At 39.0% G+C, this 20,383-nt stretch overlaps 1 protein-coding gene across 1 annotated transcript in view; it reads left to right on the plus strand.

Moving 5' to 3' along the window:
• Positions 1-8,344: 8,344 nt before the first annotated feature.
• ptch2.L (patched 2 L homeolog) overlaps positions 8,345-20,383 on the plus strand; it is a 28,795-nt gene continuing 16,756 nt past the window's right edge. Inside the window, exons 1-2 of the mRNA NM_001136166.1 lie at positions 8,345-8,555; positions 10,446-10,638. Coding sequence (NP_001129638.1) covers positions 8,409-8,555; positions 10,446-10,638 — 340 coding nt within the window. The 5' untranslated portion in view covers positions 8,345-8,408. The remainder of the gene's footprint in view (positions 8,556-10,445; positions 10,639-20,383) is intronic.

Genomic DNA, 20,383 nt, shown 5'->3' on the forward strand with positions numbered 1-20,383 from the left:
GGCAACAAAGTTAATCATATTATCCAAGCTTGACTGGTCAATGATTTAAGCCTCATTATGTACATTACATGTGTAGGCGATGGAAAGATGTTTCTTTTGACCCTTACCTTCATTATCTGTTTCTGTTGTCTTTGCATATTGGAATATTTTATAGGGATCTCTTCTTTTTTAGGTTGTAAGCGCTAAGGAGCAAGGGCTCTTTTTACCTTCTGTACTGTATCTGTCTATATTTGTAAATAATCTGTGGTTTTATATGTACACCATTCTATTGTACAGCACTGTGAAATAAAATAATAATAATATAAAATGAGGCAGAACTACTAGCATCCTCAGAGTTCTGCTGTGTACTTTATTGAGTTAATCACAGCAGACACTGCAGGAATTCTAGCTCCACATACTGAACTGCTTTGAAGATCCTTTACCCAAAACTAGTATATGTGCCCTTTTCTGTACATGGGACAATATTTATCAAACTTGCATTTGTAAGCATAGTTGTGACTTAAAGGAGAACTAAAGCTTAACTAAAGAAGTAGGCTAGAAATGTTGTTCATTATGTTTTGGGTTTCTGTACCAGCCCAAGGCAACCACAGCTCTTTAGCAGTAAAGATATGTACCTCCAAAGATGCCCCAGTAGCTCCTCATCTTCTTTTCTGCTGATACACTGCTCGTGCTCTGTGCTGCTGTCACTTACTGAACTTAGGGATAGACTCAAAATATAAAGTAGACATAGAATATAAATGTCACAACATAAGGCTGATTAGTAATTAATACAGATAATTACTACATGTCAGCAGAGAAACCAGTGCAACTAGCATCATAATTTAATAATCATCTTATATTACAGGCCAACCTCATTTTCTGCTTGATAATTTGCGACAACCCCTAAGCTTAGCTTCTCAACAGCTGCTCAAAGCCCAATGAGCATGTGAGTGTCACAGACACTTTCCAAGATGGTGACCCCCTGTGACAAGTTTGAAGTCCTGGATCATTGCTGCTATTGAGAAGCTGAAACGTTAGGCTGGTGCAATAAGTGCAGTATATATAATATGGCATTTGTAACCATATTCATTTTTAGGGTTTAGTTCTCCTTTAAAGGGTAAACTATTTATAATGTGTTGAAGTTTTTTATCCTGCGGAAGGGTAATTTTATTAAAGTTAAAACTGGTCCTTGCATTCAAGCAAGGGCAATCTGCTTCGATCCACACAACCTTACATTTTTGCCCATAAATTAGCTCTGTTTGAGCACTGAAGGCAAGGAGCCCTGTCTAAAGGTGGACCATCCAACCCAAACCTGTGCTGGTGGTAAATGCTTGTGAGTTTCAGTTTGGACCCACATCCCTATATTTTTCACTATGCTGACCCTATCTGCTGCTCTTTAGTACAGTTCACGTCACTACCCTATCTTCATCAAAACTCTTAGCTTCTTCAGTGAAGTCATATAGATTGGATCATTCTGAAAGCACCGGGCTCTTCTCTTACCTTGGGTTCTTCAGCCTCCACTGTCACTCCCAGCATATACATTAGGTTGAGTTTTACCATTGTTTTAAGTGGGAGGAAGAGACAGACGAAAAAGTTTTATTTGAGGGAACTATTGCTGTCAAAATGCCACGTACGCTATAGCCCTAAAATATATGAAAGGTCAAAAAATATATGAAAGGTCAAAAAAGTATATGTCTTGTCAAGGTTTCACTATAAGGATGGTGCAGGTGACAAGACATCCCTTAAGGTTTAGGTTTTGCCTTCATTATTCTAAGAAGGGTTTCATTTCTGATGGGCAGTTAGGTCATGGAACTCTCTACCGAGAGTGCAGTGGGGTAACAAAAATTCACCACCCCCCTCCACAAAAAATCTTTGGAGGGGCCCGGTGCGCAAATAAACTTCTACCAGGCCCTCCTGCCACTTTTCCCAGTCAGTTTCAGTCAGTATTATCTGTTGCCAGGATAACTCCCACGCATGCAGGTAAGTCCTTAGTCCTTTTATTGTATCAGAACTAAGGGGCACTACAAAAAAAATCCACAAATGAAAAAGCTCACATATTTTTTTTTTTCATTTTATTTATCTTAGAAAAAAGTAGAGGCCATAGAACAAAGCACCCAATACCAGCAGTTAGTTTTACAGTTCGAAAGATATTTCAGTTTTCTAGAGCAAAAACACTAAGGGGTAAATTTATCAAAGAGTGAAGTTCCGCCACTAGAGTGAAATTCCACAGCTCTCCATTAATTTCTATGGGTGGGTGAAAGTGAAATTTCACCCTTTGATAAATACGCCTTTAAAAACCCCATAGAAATGAATGGGATGTGGCGGAATTTCACTGTAGTGGTAGAACTTCACTATTAACTTCACTCTTTGATAAATATACCCGTAAATGCTTCCACAGTTAAAGTATTAGTACAAGTTCCTAAATTTGTCAAGCGTGTGTCCAATATTTTCTTAAAGGTGTTTAAATTTAAATTTGTTTGCATGTGTCCAGCACCTAGCTTTCATATATTCCATATGTTTGTCTAGTCAAACAGAAAAAGTGTACGGCAGCGCTTTGTTCAACCCTAGTGCAACAAATAGGACTTGTTCTTAAAGCACTTTTTGACTTTTGTTTTAGTCATGAGAAATCTAGTTTTCCTTGTTATATCTTGAGCTAAACCAAGCAAACGGGTAAATTGAAGCCACTCAAAGTTTAGTTTTTGTGAAGATAGATAATTGATTGACAGAACACAATTAATGCATAATGGACTTCTATTTAGCTGTAAGGCAAAACAGTCACACCAAAGAGTGACAGGGTGGTTCAGGTACAGAACTTTTTTTGTTAAGCTATCTTATTCTCAACTAATAATGTTAAGATGTGAAAGCACACTACAACTTCAACTCATATGGTTTTCAATACCACCTCTATGCTGACGATACTCAGATCTATTTCTCCTCTCCCAATCTCAACCCAGAGTTCTTAACTTACTGCCTCACTGCTATGTCTCCTTGGCTGTCCCAATGCTACTCGCTAAGACATAATTGTTCTCTTTCCCCCATCCAACACCCATAACATCCCAGAAATATCTATCACTAGTAACAGACCCCGTGCTCTGTGGTTATCTTCAATTCTGCCGTCTCCTTCACTTCTCATCCAACATATGGCCATTTATAACCCAAGATGCAGCCAAACTTCTTATTCACTCTCTCATCATGTCTAGACTCTAAAACTCTATTAATTGGCCTTCCCTGCCAGAGGCTGTCACCTCTCCAACCCATAATGAACACTGCCACCATGATTTAATTTATCATAAATTCAGTGTTCTGCTAAATGCAATACCCTATGTTACATCTTGCCCATTCCCACACCTTGTGTCTCAACGTCTCCTTTAAGATTGTAAGCTCCTTTGTATCTGTTTTTGGTTGCTTTGTATGTAATTCTGTAATGTTCCATTTATTGTCCAGTATTGCAGAATATGTTGGTGCTTTATAAACATTTGATAATAATTCTCAATTCTACTTTTTTATGTTTAAAAATGTGTAAACTGCACCTTTAAATGGCAATTAAAATGGTAATTAGTTTGAAGGGCATGATCATTTTATTTTTTTTTACTTTAATTTTCAATTGGTGCATATGTTTCTAGCAGAGATGTTTTTTTCCTCTGGTTTCCCCATATTGCTATTAAGGTTTATCTGCTCCTTGCCTTTTATTGCAAATGGATATTTAGAGGCATTGCAGAGATCACTCTGGAAGGCTATTATTCTCATAGGAGAACAAGAACAACCTAAAGCCTAACTTCTCAAGTCACTTGCTGAGCACGATCAGAGTTGTTTAGCGACACAAGGAAGCTTGCAGTATGGCCAGCATTAACAAGTAAAAGGTTTGCCAAATAAGAGGAGTGAAAAATATGAAATACTTTACAAGCAGAGGATTTGTTGGCAGACAAGTACAATGATTCAGAGAATCGTTAAATATAGTTTTGGACAGGAAAATGGGATATTTTGTCTTTCTCTGTAATGCCTACAAAAAAACCCATATTTTTTTTATTATTTGAACACAATGAACATGTTACTTTTCATGTTGATCAATCTGACATAAACAGCATTCATAGGGTCTTTAGTTGCCAGCATCTAAGAACATTTTACCTGGGGAACTTTGCCGTTGTGTGGTTATGTAAATATACAGTACAAAAATTACACCATGTCTGACCATACATATTTGTAAATCATTTTAGCCAATATTCATATTTGATCATATGTATGCTTCTCAGTTCAGTTGGTTGGTCCACTTGGCATGATCCAGTTATTCCAGTGAATAATGAGCAAGCTGGTAAAAGTTTCTATATTGACCAGTTTGATCTTGTATCAAAATTATCCAAACTAGCCAATGATCTTGCTGACTGTAAACAACCTGGTTGATTGAGAGCATATACTCTCCATTCTGGCTATGTCAGTGCTGAAAACACTTCTGCTACTACTCATTATCGTCTTTATTTAAAGGAACAGTAATGCTAAAAAATGAATGACAATACAGTGTACTCTTGCCTTCTGCTAGTAAAATTGTTGTGTTTGCTATAGAAATACAACAACAGTTTCTATGTACAAGCTGCTGTGTATCCATGGGGGCAGCCATTCAAGCACAGAATACACAGTAGTTTGCAGATAAGTTCGGAAGAATCCCATTGTATACTACAGAGCTTTATCTGTTATCTGCTGTGTATACTATGCCTATTGTCCCTTTTCAGTTTTGAATGGCTGCCCCCATGGCTACACAGCTGCTTGTTCATATAAACTATAGTAGAGTTTCTGAAGCAAACATACTAATTGTACCAGCTCAGCACAAAAGTACAATATATTTTCATTACTTTAAAACACTTTCATTGTTAGTTGTTACTGTTACTTTAAATTGGGACCTTTCTATGGACAAAAATTTCCAGGTACCTTTGTCAAAATGGGGCTTTTGGTGATAATTTGAGGCAGAGGTAGAAATGATGCAGCCACTGGGCAATGCAGGAATTCTGAGCCCTCAATCTTGAGAAAAATCAATGTGTTATACTTGCCAAACTGCAAACTTCCAGCTGCAGCAGGTCCATGTGCCCAGCATCCATAATCTATATCAAAAATATGTAACAAATGTTATTGCTACTTTTGCAAATCCTTTTCTTCGTGGAGCTCTCCTGATGCTGGGGTACTGGGCAGATTCACTCTCTCCCAGCTGAAGCTATAGTATTAAAAACAGACAAACAGAGGTGCTTTAAAAAAAACAAAAATACACTGCTTTACAGAACAGGTAGGCACATGGAGAAACCTTACAATAAATGCAGTAGGAACAGTTAATGAATTAACAAACAAATAAGGCAATTATATAGAGAAATAAATAAACAAATACATGAAATATGCATATGAATAGGTAGATAGAATGCCTAATTAGTTCTTTTCTGTTGTCAATTTCTATGTTTAGGTGTGTGTGTTTCCTTTTGCGTGATGAATTTAATTTACAAAAAAAAGGAAGCATGAATCATCTGTCCAGGGGGTTATTAGAATCCGCTTCATTCTTTTGTGCATTAAATTGATACACTTTGTCTTGTATTTCATTCAGAGAACCCTGGGGATTTCACAGCAAGCTCTGTAATGGACCCTATAGTTGAGAGCACATGGGCAGAGCTGCTGCAGGGCTCCCTCTGCTGTTTATAACCAGGTACACCTCCTGTCACAATGTCATGGCTGTTCACAAGCAAAAGGTGAACCCACATTTTTCACAACAGATGTTCGCTAGACCGCAGAAAATCCTTATTTATAGTCTAGCTGAGCTAGACAGAAGAACTGCATGAAGAAATAAACCCACCATTAAAAGGTTATTGTAAGAATCCAGCTAATATTTTAAGCTAACAAGAGACAGTAAAAAGAAGGGGCAGATGCAATAAGCTTGCTGCACTGCTAGTAATATAGATGTGTTTAAAGGGGAACTATCTTGAAAATTAAAATTTAAAATAAGCTTCAGCATACTGAAATAAGAGGTTTTCAAAATATAATCAATTAAAAATTCTGTACTGTTTCTGAAATAATCAAGTTTATCTTCACTATTCCTCTCTCAGCATCTGCTTCTCTTCATTCTGTCTTCATGCAGGAGTTGGGTGTCAGATAATCATTGACAGTTAGATCCAATATATCTTATAGGGGGGCTCCTTTTGCCTAGAAGATGTATTAGAGCTCACTCTATTAAAATCACCAGACCTCATGTCTTTCTACATGCAGGATTTGTACAAAAGGCAGTTATTGTTAGATTTTGTTTGTACTGGAATCAGTTATTTGAGTGAGCTCCAAATCATTTGCTAGGAAAGGAAGCCCCCCTATAAGATATATTGGATCTGTCAATGAATATCTGACACCAAACTCCTGCATGAAGACAGAATGAAGAGAAACAGGTGCTGAGAGATGGATAGTGAACATAAACTTGATTATTTCAGAAACAATACAGGATATTTAATAGATTGTATTTAGAAGGTTTCTTATTTCAGTACGATGAAGCTTATATTAAATGTTCATTTTCATGATAGTTCCCCTTTAAATCTGTTTAAACATTCTTTATTCCTTACTGTTCACAACTGGTCACGTGATGCTGATGGTCTATACTACTAATGTTGTTGGCTACAATTTCTAAGGCCTTGGGCCTCACCCCATTAAAACAACAAACATCTTAATGCTTCAGGCCCATTTCTGATTAATACTTATTACTAAAAATGCTACTTAGTTTTACAGAATGTGAATGTAAATATGTGTTTAATAAAAGTGTGTGGTGGACACTCTACATATAAATTATAAACCTATTAATCGAAAGCATGATTACAGTTAGGCTGACAGCACCGACACATTGGTGACCTGCATACACTGAGATGAGGAAACTGTGACAGAGGCTGCCATTTTGAGGCCTGTGACTGTCCCATAGGGGTACCACGTGCACAATAAGCTTTCACATACCATGTTGCTATAATAGTTTTACAACACTGTCCTCCAATATGCCTTCATTCTAAAGGTCATTGCAATGTAAAGAATTAGAAGTGAGGCCTTGTCACAGGATCTTACCATCCAAGCTATACAATGCAATTAAATAAATCAATCATTCCCTCTCTAAATTGCTGCAAGCTGGGGGAAAAATGGAGAAGTTGCAAATTGTACTTTCTGACACATTGTTTGTGCATGAATGTGATGTGTGTGAAATGAAGCATTTAGTGGGTGGGAAAGCAGGGGAGGGCAAGAGGGGCCCAGCTTTTACAGAAATACACACATCCCTAACATAAATAATCCATTTCAACTTTGCAATCGTGTTCTATAAACAGATGTCTGAAAAAAAATCAACCAAAAAAAAAGGGGGTTTAACTCAGTAATGTTCTGGGTTTTTCTAAATTAAAAAGAAAACAACAAAACTTTTCATCCCTAATGATAAACATGTTCAATATGTACTTCTGCATTTGTTTGTATAAAGCCATTTGTTCAGAACAAGAGCCAGTTCCAGGGGATTCTCTCTGTGGTATTGTTGGCCTTTTTAAAATATAGGAAGGAAGCGCTGCTGCTGACCTTGGAATATATATATCTTATATATAAGAAAAGCCCCCTATGGAAATGTGGGGGTGCCCTTATCCCCAATGCTTTGATTTGCCCTGAATGTTCATGTAGGGGTTGTGTGTTTTTGTGGTGCCTTACAAAGGCCTGCTTTGCAGCTGTCTGTGCAGTCTGTCCCATTGCTCTGCTAAATAAGAGGTGAGGGGTATGTGGAAGGATTGGGTGGGGGCTGTTTGGACAGAGCAGGGTGGTAAGAAATTTGTAGCATTTGGAGGTCTGTGGAGCAGAATTCCTGTAAAAGTTGTGCGGCTTCTCTGTTAAGCTCCCCCCTCATTGATTTGAGAGAGAGAGAGAGCGCAGCCTGGGTGGTCTCCCTCTCCCTCCTCACTTTGGTGAGCTGTTGCTTAGCAGCTAATAATAGGAGCTGTTTGCAGAGTAATTTGCCTCTTCCTTAGCCAATGGGAAGCCCAGCACATTTCCATGCAGCCCCCCTCCCTCTCCTTCCCTTTCTCTCTTTTCAGGGGCTGTAAGGAGTCGCCTTTAGTACAGATGCTCACACGGGCCAGAGCTGTCCCATCACTGATCCACTCGGGGATTTGTCGCCTTCTCACTTGGGGACTTGCCTTGTATTTGCAGCGCTGCTTCGCTTCCCATTGATCGTTTGTGGAGAGCATGAAGAGAACGGAAGGATCTAAGGATTTACCGACCTAAATGGAACCCCCCTCACCCATGGCGGCGCTTTCTCTGGTCGGCGGACGCTGCTGATCTGTATGGATTATTATAGCTTGGTGACCCGCCTGCGCCGCTTCTAGTTGTCCCTGAGTTCGGGATCCCTCGGCTTGTGCTGCTGCCCCAGGTGTACCCCCTCTCCTGCCTGCTGTAGGATACCGATGGCCTCTGTTCCCCCCTGTGCGGGGGAGAGGGGCTTTACACATCTCCCCCCGGGTTACAAAAGCAAACAGCCTGCTCCCAGCTCGGATCTACTGAGGAGACCCAGCTATTGCCATGCCGCCTTTGCACTCAAGCAGATCGCTAAGGTGAGTACCTGGGTTTGCACTTGTGGGTCAGGGCAGGTCACCTACAGTCAGCGTGACCTCAAATCATCATCATGTGGGTGTCACTGAGCAAATCTCCCTTTCCACTCCCCAAGCTGGGAGTCTAGCACTGCCCGTGGAAGCAGCTCCAGAGATGTGCACATTTGGTGCATTTCCATTGCATATCAGTCACTACACTCCACTGAACAAGATTATGCTCTGATTTATATCACTGTCTGTAAGTACTGAATATTACAATGTTTCCTTTAAATATGACTCCAGTCCTCCGGCCATTGCAGGGCATCCCAAAGCAGGTGAAGGGAGTTGCACTAAAGAGCAACTTGGAGGGTCGCAGGTCAGACACTGATCCAGGGAGATTAAATGGGAATGGTAGTTGCACATGGTTCACTCAGCGTAGCATTATGTTAACATCATGACACTGTCCTCCGGTCACATTAACTCAATTTTGCTGGAAATTATTGAGAGAGCAATGTGTTGGTTGTTAGATGTCACTTATGGGATCATATATATATATATGTGTCTTCAGGAACCTGTCATAAACGTTCTATGCCTGTGTCATGCTTCCCAATAATATAGATTTTATAATTAGTGTAGTTGAAGCATTACTCCCCTGATTGGTGTTACTGGAATTGTTCTTGTTTTCAGTATGTTTCAGTCAGTTATGCCATTCACCTCACACTTTGTTCTGTGTCCCAATAAAGTGAATTAGCTTGTGTCACTGTCACCCAATTATAGCTACCAAATCTCACTTCACTCTTGGAAATGTGTGACAAACTTTCCTTTGATAGAATATTAGTATTTACACTCATAACACTATATCTTGTATGACTGCAGATTCTTGCTAGAACACTCTCTCTCAAGTGGAGTTTGTTTGTCTGCTTGTCAGTAAGAAGGCCCAGACATCAGTCTTGTTAGTAGCCAGAGGCAGGAAATATTGCGGCAATGGCAGAGACAGGGCCACCTGGGCAGCAGAAATTCTCCCTTTTTTGTTGGATGCCAGCTGCCCCCTTTGGTTCCTTTGTGGCTGGCGCAAGTTCAGTTTTCCAGCCACAGGTGACTGGCAGACTATGTCTCTGGCCACAAATATTTGGGAGAAAACAGCTTCCTTCTCCTTTTCCATATCCTGTTGTGTTTTCGTTTTTACCCATTCTAGTACGTTATTATACATTCCACAATTCCAATAATTTTAATGCCAGTCCCTCATCCTTTCTCTCTTCCTTTCTCTTCTTAAAGAGATAATAACCTCATTTTAATCAATAATTTACCTGACTAAAAACCTGTCAAGGCTGTAGGTTAGGGCAGATTTTGCAGAGAACAAAGTGAATGAGGGTGGGCTATTTAGTCCTTAATAAGTTGCCTGACCTAATATTTGAAGTCTGGGTTTTCACATCATAAGAGGAGACTTTTATGGTCTTGAAAGCTCATGTACAACATCAATAAAGAGCTGTCCCATAAAACCTACAGCAACCTGCAAAGAATTAGTGGTCATCGGATGACACATGGTCTAAAAAGCTCCCGTACAGAAACATCTGTGAGTAATCTCCCCACTGGCACAACCTGCTAGATGGAATCTTAGTCACAATCCTTGGCCAGTTTTCTGCCTCATGGTTGAGTTGAAGGGTAGGCAACTCAGTTTTGTGGGTAAGACTGGATTTTAAAGAATTCCCACCAAGAGCATAGTACATCATTCAAAATTACTGGGATCTGCTTGGGCTCGTGGTGGGACAGGTCTAGAACACGATCTGTTATCATCATAAGAGACTGAAATTGGCCCCCATAGATTTTTCCATTTGTTGTAGATGGACTATTTTCTTGTGAGGTCATGGTAGGTGCATGGCTTTGTGTTTGATAGTATGCTTTATCTGTTTTTAGGGTAAGGCTGTTGGCCAAAAGGCTCCTCTCTGGCTACGAGCTCAGTTCCAAGCCTTGCTCTTCATCCTGGGCTGCTCCATCCAGAGACACTGCGGGAAGGTCTTGTTCATTGGATTGCTGGTGTTTGGGGCTCTTGCTGTGGGCCTTCGTGTGGCTTCCATTGAGACTGATATCGAAAGGTTGTGGGTGGAAGGTAAGTGTTTTGATGTGGTGTCATGTATGTCTAATCAATATTTAAATGCATAAGTTGTCATTTTAATGCTAAGGCTCTTGTTATAACAGCTTTAGAACTGTAACTGAAAAATGAATTAGCTCCACGTTATTTGTGTTAGTCACTTGTATTTTCTCCTCATTAAGAAATTACATCTAAAGCTCCACATGGTGTTTGGCTTATTTATAATAATGTGATATTCAAAAATGAAATTCTGAAATTAGGTTAAGAGGTGATGACAGACATGCAGGGATTTTCCAAATTGTGTCAGTCCAGCTGGCCTCATACTACAGTTCCCAGAATAATCAAAGGATTCTGGGAATTAATGTTCAGCAGTATGTGAAGGCAAACATTTCTTTAATCTCCATGTTATTCTGTGGAGCCTCTTTTTTGACTAAATTATATTTCAGTCAGAAAACGTAGGCCCCATATAAAAATGCAGAGTAGGACAACTTTGCCAGTGTGTAGTATATCTCTCTTCTGGAGTTTTATTTACTGGAAAAAGATGGCCTGTTATGAGGAGATCTCTTTATGACTTTGCGTACGTGATCCATAAAACCATGAAATGTTCCAAACAGGAGTGCTTGTGTTAAGGGTAAGTGCTGTTTAACAGAGAGAGTGTTATAAGCAGCACACAGAGTGTCAGTTGTATGTGCAGCTTTCTGTGTCACACTGTAGTAAATATATGCAGAACCATGTCCAAAATGCAAAGTTCTGTGTACAGATATTTATCCCATGTGTAAAGGAAGAGGGCCTTGGCAAGCAGAATGGATGGTGTTTTCATTAGAATTATTAACTTTATTGGACAGCCTCTGCTTGGCTAGCCTGGATAGCAAATAGAATTTCAGGCTTTAGACATCAGGACATTTGTTGCCTTCACAGTCCTGCTGTAAATACAAGTTTTACTCAAACCCCCAGCATTCCACTTGGTCATACTGACTTGTCAATGCCACACTGTAGTAACATTGATAGAATGCATGTCAACCTCTGGTCATGGTTCGATAGCAGTTCTATGGTGCCAAAGGTGTTAGTGTGAAGTGATTTAAAAATTTGATGCTGTACCATGTTTCTACCAATGACTTGATTTTGCTCAATCCATTGTAAGGCATTTGTTCGGTTTCAAGCAGGATGCCCCTTTCCATTGACTAAAATGACTCTACTTTATTTTCAGCGTATCTTGTTTAATTTATTTTCTCAAAAGGTAGAACTCTAGCTTTCAAAATTTTTTCTAGATCTGTTCTGGAGATAGAGTGTAAGCAATAATAGTTGCTTTTGAGGTCAAACCAGAGGGTACAATTCAGATCAATATGTATTTTATTTCTTTTACTGACATAAAGACATTACAATTTATATATTAGCATTCGCAGAATTTGAAAATACTCTTTCTGTATAATTCTTCAACTACAGAGAACAGTTTAAATACCTAACGTGAAGGGTTCAAGGAGACAGGGTCCGCATAAGAAAGGCATGCTTTTAAGAGGTAGGGAGGTCAGGAAATCAAACATCGCTGAAGAAAACATTCCATATACAGAGACAGAGAAAACAAACCAAGGATTGCTGTATGCGCCTGCTTATAGGTCCCTTTTTGTAAGCAGGAAAAGGAGGAGGAGGGGTGAGGGGGGAGTGCTGGGTTCTTGGGTGGTCACCATAGGTAGTGGGTGGTCTAGGACCTAATAGGAGGGCCACAAAGGGGTTCTTGGTGGAGCTGCAGGGATGGTAAGCAGCTGTGTTCTATAAAAAAAAGGGGGAAGGGAGACTGTTAAACATAGACCGAGATATATATGTGTGTGTATATATGTATATATCACAAATCATTTGTCTACTGATTTTTAATCAAATAAATCTAGAGATAACTAGATATATGGGTATAATGTTGTTTTAATTTTTTAACGTGTACATCAAAGTAACTTTATATATTTAAAAAGATAAAAATTTCTTTATTTTTTATTTTTTTTAAACCACATCTTGTGCTTGATATACCAGAAACTCAGATCTTTGCAGGCTGTATAGCAGTCATAAGTTTAATACAGATTTTGTTTCATTTTTGGAGACAAGCGTGTTAAGATAGCTTTTATTTTCCCACTCGGGTTGACAGGATTAGGAGAGCGTGAATCTAATCCTCCTTGCCTATGTGCACAGATATTTTCAAGTAAATCTAAAATATGCAAGATTTCATTTCTAAGGGAATTATATTTTAATATAGGAACAGATTTGTAGATTAGGGTTGGGCAAAGTTTTTAAACATCTGTCTGGAGCGAAAACATTGAAAAGTATGAGGTGATGGTAACCTGTTTTATTGGCAAGTGATATGAAAGCTTGTTTCCTTCTTCCCCCCGACGCTGTAGTCTCACTGAAAATTTTTATGCAGCAAGAGTTATAGACATGGGGGCCCCTGACAAGAAAGGAAAGTATTAAGGTGATAAAGAGAAAAAATCATGCCACTGTTGTTGTACTATAACAATCCTTCAGCAGTTGAAGAGCAACAAGTTGACATTAGGCTACGAATAGCGATCTGTAGATTCTGGTAAATGCCAGAGGGGCTGATGTACGATGCCATACACAGTCACTATTAATTAGAACTGTGTGGGGCTGCTTGGGTACTTGTCAATCTCAGTCTGGACCTGGTTGACATCTTTGATATAAATACATTAAAGAACAATTGTCACACATTGTCACTTGTGCATTTGGTAGCCCAGGCAAAATTACCTACACTGTACTTGAAAATCAGCCACTCTGAAACACCTTGTTGAGCTCAAAGTTGAAATAAAAATAGTTGCTGGTGTGGGTCAGTTCATAAACTAAAGGCATAGTTATGATTATATACAGTATATTTACTGAGAATGTAGTCATTCTCCTAAGAGAGAGACCAGGCAAGAAGAAAAGCAAGCATGATAGAGCCCTACAATTTAAAAGTGGTTAGGACTGTCGAGATTAGTGGAGTAAGGCTTGAATTAGCAGCAGTGGATAACATTACTAGGTGTACCAATACTTATTGGCACTTCATGGCTTCAGAGCATTTTATGTTGGTGTGTTAGGTATCATTTTAAGTTTAGATGTGTCTGTTTAGGCATTGGTTTTTGTTTTTTATTTTTACTGAATGTGATGTTGCACACCAAAAGCAATCTGGCTACTGTGAAGGTGAAGTTTTAATTAGTAATCACAATGAGCACACAGACTGGCCAGGCAGAGATGATGGATCTCTACTATCAGTTCGTTAAGTGGTATCAAGTCTTCAGGATGACAGAGCTGTCAGTCACTGTAACTCTGCTTCATGATATGGATTATGTTCTGTTTTCCAAGAGGGTCTGCAGTAGATAAAGACTTCACTGAATTGACCTCTGGGGATGCATAAATGGCCTCCTGTGGTTCCCCAAATCTAATATGAGGGAATTAGTACAGCCACTCTTGTCACAGATATTGCCCCATCTGGGTGTGAAAGGAATTCCTCTGTCTTCCCAACAGGATCTTTCACATGCGTTAACATGTAGGAAGGTTGGCAAACTAATTGTTATTTCATTGCCAGCAACTTGGGCCTTGCTATTTAGCCCTCACTTGTCATTCCAGTGTATGCCAATGAGAGGTGCATGAACTTATATTCTAAGATAAAGCCTTTTCACCATGAACACCTATTTAATATTTTTTAATTAAACTGGAGGTATTTCAATTTTTTTATAGATATTTTCTTGCAAGGTCAAATCTCAGTAAGTATAGCTCAATATTCATTTGATTGTTGCTATAGTAATGATTTTAGGCATTCAGCATATTAACTGATGTTTCAAAAGTTATGTTTATTTATATTAATCCGTATATAAAGCAAATCTTACAAAATGTTGTTGGTTTATTTCAGTTTAGAAAAGGTTAATAAAGGGGAATATTGTACAAATGCATTAGGGAGTTAGGAATCAGGAATCTTTTCCCCCTTTCTCTCCATCCCCTTCTGTCCTGTTTGTGCTGGAACAATCTAGCAGGACATTCATGGGTGCAGACAAAAGCCCCAGTCTGAGTGGGTAAAGTCCTTTTGAGGCTTGGGGAGGATTGTGCATCTGCTCTTGGTATTTATGGTTTTTGAGTGCTTGACTGGAACTTGAGTGCTGTTGCAGCATTATATGGGGTGTGGGAAAAAAAGTTGAGTCTGTGGTTAAACTATGGGTCTAGGATAAGTTGTTGCCAATAGTCTGAAGTTCTTAGTCTCCTGAATAGAATTTTAAAGCTCGCTACAGTAGAGTAAACAATGCAGTTATATTTTAGCAGGGGCAACCACTGACTTGTGGCTTCTCAGCTTTTGTTTAAGTACAACTTCCTGGAATGGTTGGCAGAGGATGCTGGGAACTGAAACTTGCCATGTGCTGGCTTGCTGAGCATTATGCTGTTTGTTTGGCAGCATACTACTTTTAATAAGTGATCCATTTGTAGGTGTGCTCACATTAAAGGTATACTTTTTGCTTGAGATTTATAATTGAAGTGGAAAGATTAGTGGCAGATATACTGTGAAAAAGTTAACAAGTTAACTGGTGTGAGCCAAACAGGTTAACTGGTGTGAGCCAAAATTAGATGAGGACTGATCCCTGCTTGACAAAACAGAACCATTCTTATTTAATCATTTGAACACTACACCCTGCTGAGATTTGGCAGGTTTCTCAACTATTTTACTTTCGAAGTATCTAGAACTAAGTATCTAGAACTAAACAATTCTTTGGTTTTTGGTACCTCATGTCTCAGCTTCTACTTTTTGTGAAAATTCCCGGTTTTGTGTTTGGTCATAAATTCTGTCTCCATAGAGATAAAAGGACAACTGGAAATCTGGGATTACATCTCACTTTCATAAAGACACAAACTGTGTCAGTGACATGAACACTTCCTGAAGTCTTGTGGTGTCTTTTATTGTACTGATTTTACTTGGCCTTCCGCCTACTTATCCTGGAGCACTTGCTAACTGTATATTATGATTAGATTTTGTCTCTGAGTTATGTGAAATGTCTCTTTGAAAGCCAATTCAAACCTAGAAATTGCTGTAGAAAAATAAATTTCGGTTGGCATTAGTCTGTTTTGCTAAATCTGCATAAAGTGAGAGATGAGTTATTTAATTTATTGCCAAACAAAGTAATCCTTGGTAAAAAAAAATAAAAAAAATATTCCCCCTAAATAATTGGATATAAAGTCCTCGGCCTTCTGTTGTTCTGGGACACAAAACTGAGCCGATAACTGGCTGACAGTGCTGGAAGTTTGTATTGCAGCTCAAAGGCATGTGCTTTGACATCAATGCATTTGAAAAGCCATCTAAAATTGTACCAACTGAGTAAATACAAGTTTCAATATCATACAAACCAGTGTGGTTTGGAACCTTGTGTTCTTTCTGACTGGACTCTTCCTACTTTACCAGTGCATCTCCGGCTCTGTTTCATCTGAAACCTACTGTAATACAACAGTGTATCAGCATGCAGAGTTCTGCCTCGGCACTCATACCGTGGGTGGGCGGCAATTGGTTCACTGCCGATAGATTTGGAATCTAAATAAGACCCAAACTTCTCCTGGACTGCAGAACAGATGGACAACCATTTTCCACGTTGCTATCAGAGCCACTTCCCATAGACATTTTTTTTTTGTTTTGTTTTTTTCTGTCAGGCCTGACAGATCTAATCAGGTATTCTGATGATTTAAACAGTAATTTCATGTTATTATATGATAGATGTGTTGGAGACAGGGTGGATTCATTAACATGGTAGATTGTATTGTTAATGAATTTGGCAATTCAAACTGGAACTCCATGAACATGTCTCCAGAATGTTTGTTTTTGCTTCTAAGAAAACTGTACACTAGGCAAATGTGTTCTTCTAATCATTTTACGATGTGCTGTTGTTGACCTGTAACACCCCTTAAGGCATATAATTACAGGCTTTTCTGTTGAGCGCTAGATAATCAGGAATGGAAGGTTACAACCTCCCAGACTGACTATAATACATATCAAAATATGTGTTATAAACCAACTTTGTGCAAACAAACCAAAGTTTGAAAGTATTATAGTGCTTTTTTAGGCCTAAGCATCACTCGCACTGTCGCACACATTGCATGTAAATGCACATGAACACATGAAAGGATTGATAATCCAGCAGCTATATTCACATTTCAAACTAGATCTTCTATTTTGATTATTGTGGTGTGCAAAACCTCACAATATAAAACAATTTAGTGGTTTAGATTGAAAAAATACAAAAAGTATTTATGTAAAAGCTTTTAATCAGATATATGGGTGTAGTTTTCTTTCAAAGTGACAACTTTATGACGTTTGAGAGAATTGTCTTGCTTTACACTAGCCTTATACCAGGAGGCAAGAAGAGCAACTTCATATTCTGCTGAACAGGAACTCATTTGTTAAAAAAGAACGACAGTGCCCTGTCATAACTAACAATACAACTTTAAACACCCTAAAGATTAATTTTGCCACCAAATCCTTGTTTATGGACTGCATTTATAATTTTAATCCACTTTTTAACCAGATGGGCCTTGGCAAAATATGCTGTGAAGTTCAGTTTGTCAGTTTGATCTTCCTGCTGCTAGTTTTTGTGGACAGTTACTACTTTATGGGTTACCCTAATTGGTATAGTACTTTGGATTTATTTAACAGCTCGATGCACTAATAAAATAAGCATGTTAAACTTAATGGTATGCGCAGAATTAACTTTATCAAAGGTAATATACCATATTACTGGGTTGCATGTATTATATATAGGGTGATATAGTGCTCTGGCACCTAATTGCCTTAATAGTTACTACTGGGGAAATGCAACACTAGTAGCCTTTTTCTTAGCAATAATGTTGAGAAGGAAAAATTCCTAGTACTGCAAGTAAATGGAGTTAATAAAATCAAGCATCAATAATGTGGTTCAGTCACTGGGCATAACAGTGGTTGTGTACAATATAAATATTGAATATTTTATTAGATACTACGGATCAAACCTCAGCCCAAGCTCCATCTCCCCATGACTTCCATTGTTTGTGTGTAACTATATGTGTGGTTGAATGTTACAGAACAAAGGGTGGGTCATTGCATTGTGGCTTTGTGTTTGGATGGGAGCCCTGGGACAGATTGCTACTCTGATTGGTATGCTACTTTTTTATTTTGAACATGCTGCCAAGAAGGTGTGTATGCTCTGGCAGCAGCTTTAAGGCCTGTGGAAAGTGTATGTGTGTGGGGGGTTACTGTTAAGTACTTGTTATCACATCTGCTGCTGAAGGAAAAGTTAACCATAGGGTGGGAATATTTCCTGTTTAAACATGACTGGGTGCAAGAAGACTAGCAAAATGCTTTAACCCATTATTACTTCTCCCCCCTTAAGAAACGCACAGACAGAGGAATGTGTCTGTTTGTTTTTCGGCAGAGCTGGGATTGACAGATTTAATGCAGCAGTGAGTTCTAGTCTAAGCAGAGGTGCAGGGGGATACTTAGAGACACACTATTCTGTTATGCACGGCAGCCCTGTGGTGATGCCCCATGTTACTTTTAAACCGATTATTATTTAAAAAAATGCTTTTGGCCTGTGAATGGATACAATATTAAGCAGCCTCCTAGTAAAATTTCCAAACACACGTGTGCTGTTTGTGTGGGGGCCTAATTCCTGGCTCAGGAAATGACAGCAATTCCAAGGCTTCACTCAACCAGGTTGAGCTACACAGAGGTTACGCCTGATTCACACAGTGGCTGCTTAGAAAGAGTCCTGAAACAACTGTGCAGCTGCACTCCCCAAAATAGGTAATGCATTGTTTTATTGCTTCACCCCAGTGTCAGCGTTTAAAGCAGCAAATCACAACTCAAGTGCTAGTTATGTCATTTAAGAGTTAGTATTTGCATTTGCTTATTTAAATAAGCTTTAGCAGTCCCCAAAAGTAGGTGGTCTGTGGTCTTATACCTTTTACAGATTAATAGATTACTGAGAAATGTGCGGCTTTTCTAGTACCCAACATAAATAAAGAGATGTCACGTAATGAAATGAAATCTCCCGACAACTGGGTAACGTTATGTGGGCAGCAAACCACATTTTTCTGCTAAGCTTAGATGTTCTGGTCTTCTAATCCCAACTTGTTCTTTCTTTTAAATGTAGCCCTGGATATAAAATAAAAAGGCAATGTAGAAAAATATAAAGCTTTTAGAAGCATATAATTTATCAAAATCACTGCAAAATACTGTAAGTGAGCCTCTTTATGAAGAAACAGCTTCATTAACTGGCAATTTGAGTTTGCAAACTGTTTATCGTAAAAAGAGTTGTGTTGTTTATATATTTATTTTATGTGGGTAGAGTCTCATGTGATGCTCTTCAAGTGCTAAAAGGGCAATTTGCCTTGAGAGTAATGTATAGGGTTAAAAACATATTTTCCTTTGTGCACTCTGACCTGCGAGGATGGCAGAGAAATTAGAATGAAAAGCACTGATATCTGTTTGGCTTTGTAAAAGCATTCAGTATTCTCTGTCCAAACAAGAAATAAGGTTAAATGTTATTCCAGCGGTTTTATTGGACATTCCTCTGGGTATTGACTTTACAGACCTTTTAGGTCTGCAGATTTGGACAATTAAAACTCTTCCAACTCCCAGTGTGCATCGTGCTCCATTCGCTTGGAAGGGCTTGCGTGGGAGTTTGTGTCTGCTGCTAGTGAATGAGTATAACACCAGGCTGGATCACATGCTGGCCAGATGAGAGATGAGCCACCAGTTTGGGTGGTCCAGATGGGTGAAAAAAGGCAAGCAGAGGAAGATATATAGCCTGGGCCTCTTACAATTAGGGAACTCTTCTACTCCATGCAATTGCTCTCTTTCTCTTAGAACCTCCATAGAAGAGCTGCAAAGGATAACACAATATTGGCAGCATCTTTCCAGAACAGAGCATTTCTATGATGCTTGAAATGTAACTCCTTCTTTCTCTCTCTCACAATGCACAAACACACACACACCATCACAGCTTCTTCTAATGGTCCTTCCTACACAGCAGCTGTCAGCAAAACCTTCACACTCATTAAGTTAGCCTGATATTACCAGGCTTGGAAATCATCTGCATGGTCATGCAGCCACTGCAGAGCTATGCAGGTTCAACTGGCTTAACAGGTGTTTTTCAGAACAAATTGGTTTTAGTGCCAATTTTGACCATGGCCTTGTTTTGGAGGAGTTTTCACCTCTCGTTCCCATTCCTCCTCCTCCTCTCTCTCTCTCTCCCCCAGCTTTACAGCAGCTTCCCATTTGAAGTTTGTCTTTTCAGTCTTGCTGCCTCCTCTTTTCATGTCTGTTCCCTGGGTTAATTAGGGAGTTGAAATTCCTCAGCCTCTCTCAATGGGCTTTGAAGCCCAGATGGACCCGCGATGCTTCAAATTAGCGCTAATGACGAGAAACTTTCTTTCTTCCTCTCAGAGTTCGCAAGCGGCGTGGTGAATACCTTGGGAACGCCATTCCCATAGACTAAAACCTCGTTATGACATGTATTTTTAGCCTACTTTTCATAAAGAAGGTTTTTTTTTTTAATATCCACCAGCTTTAAGAAAGGGGGGGAATTAGCATCAAAGTCAAGATCAACTTTTTTCGTATACAGCATACATTTCTGGACGATTCATATGAAAAGGTTATGGCACATTGAATGTCTGACAATGATTTCTTATGTCCAGTAACTACAATTATAAGATTTTATTATTGTCAAAAAGTAGTCCATGATGGCTGATCATACAATGTATTATCATTAACTGTGTAGAC

This window comes from Xenopus laevis, chromosome 4L, assembly GCF_017654675.1.
Source record: "Xenopus laevis strain J_2021 chromosome 4L, Xenopus_laevis_v10.1, whole genome shotgun sequence".
NCBI classification, from domain to species: domain Eukaryota; kingdom Metazoa; phylum Chordata; class Amphibia; order Anura; family Pipidae; genus Xenopus; species Xenopus laevis.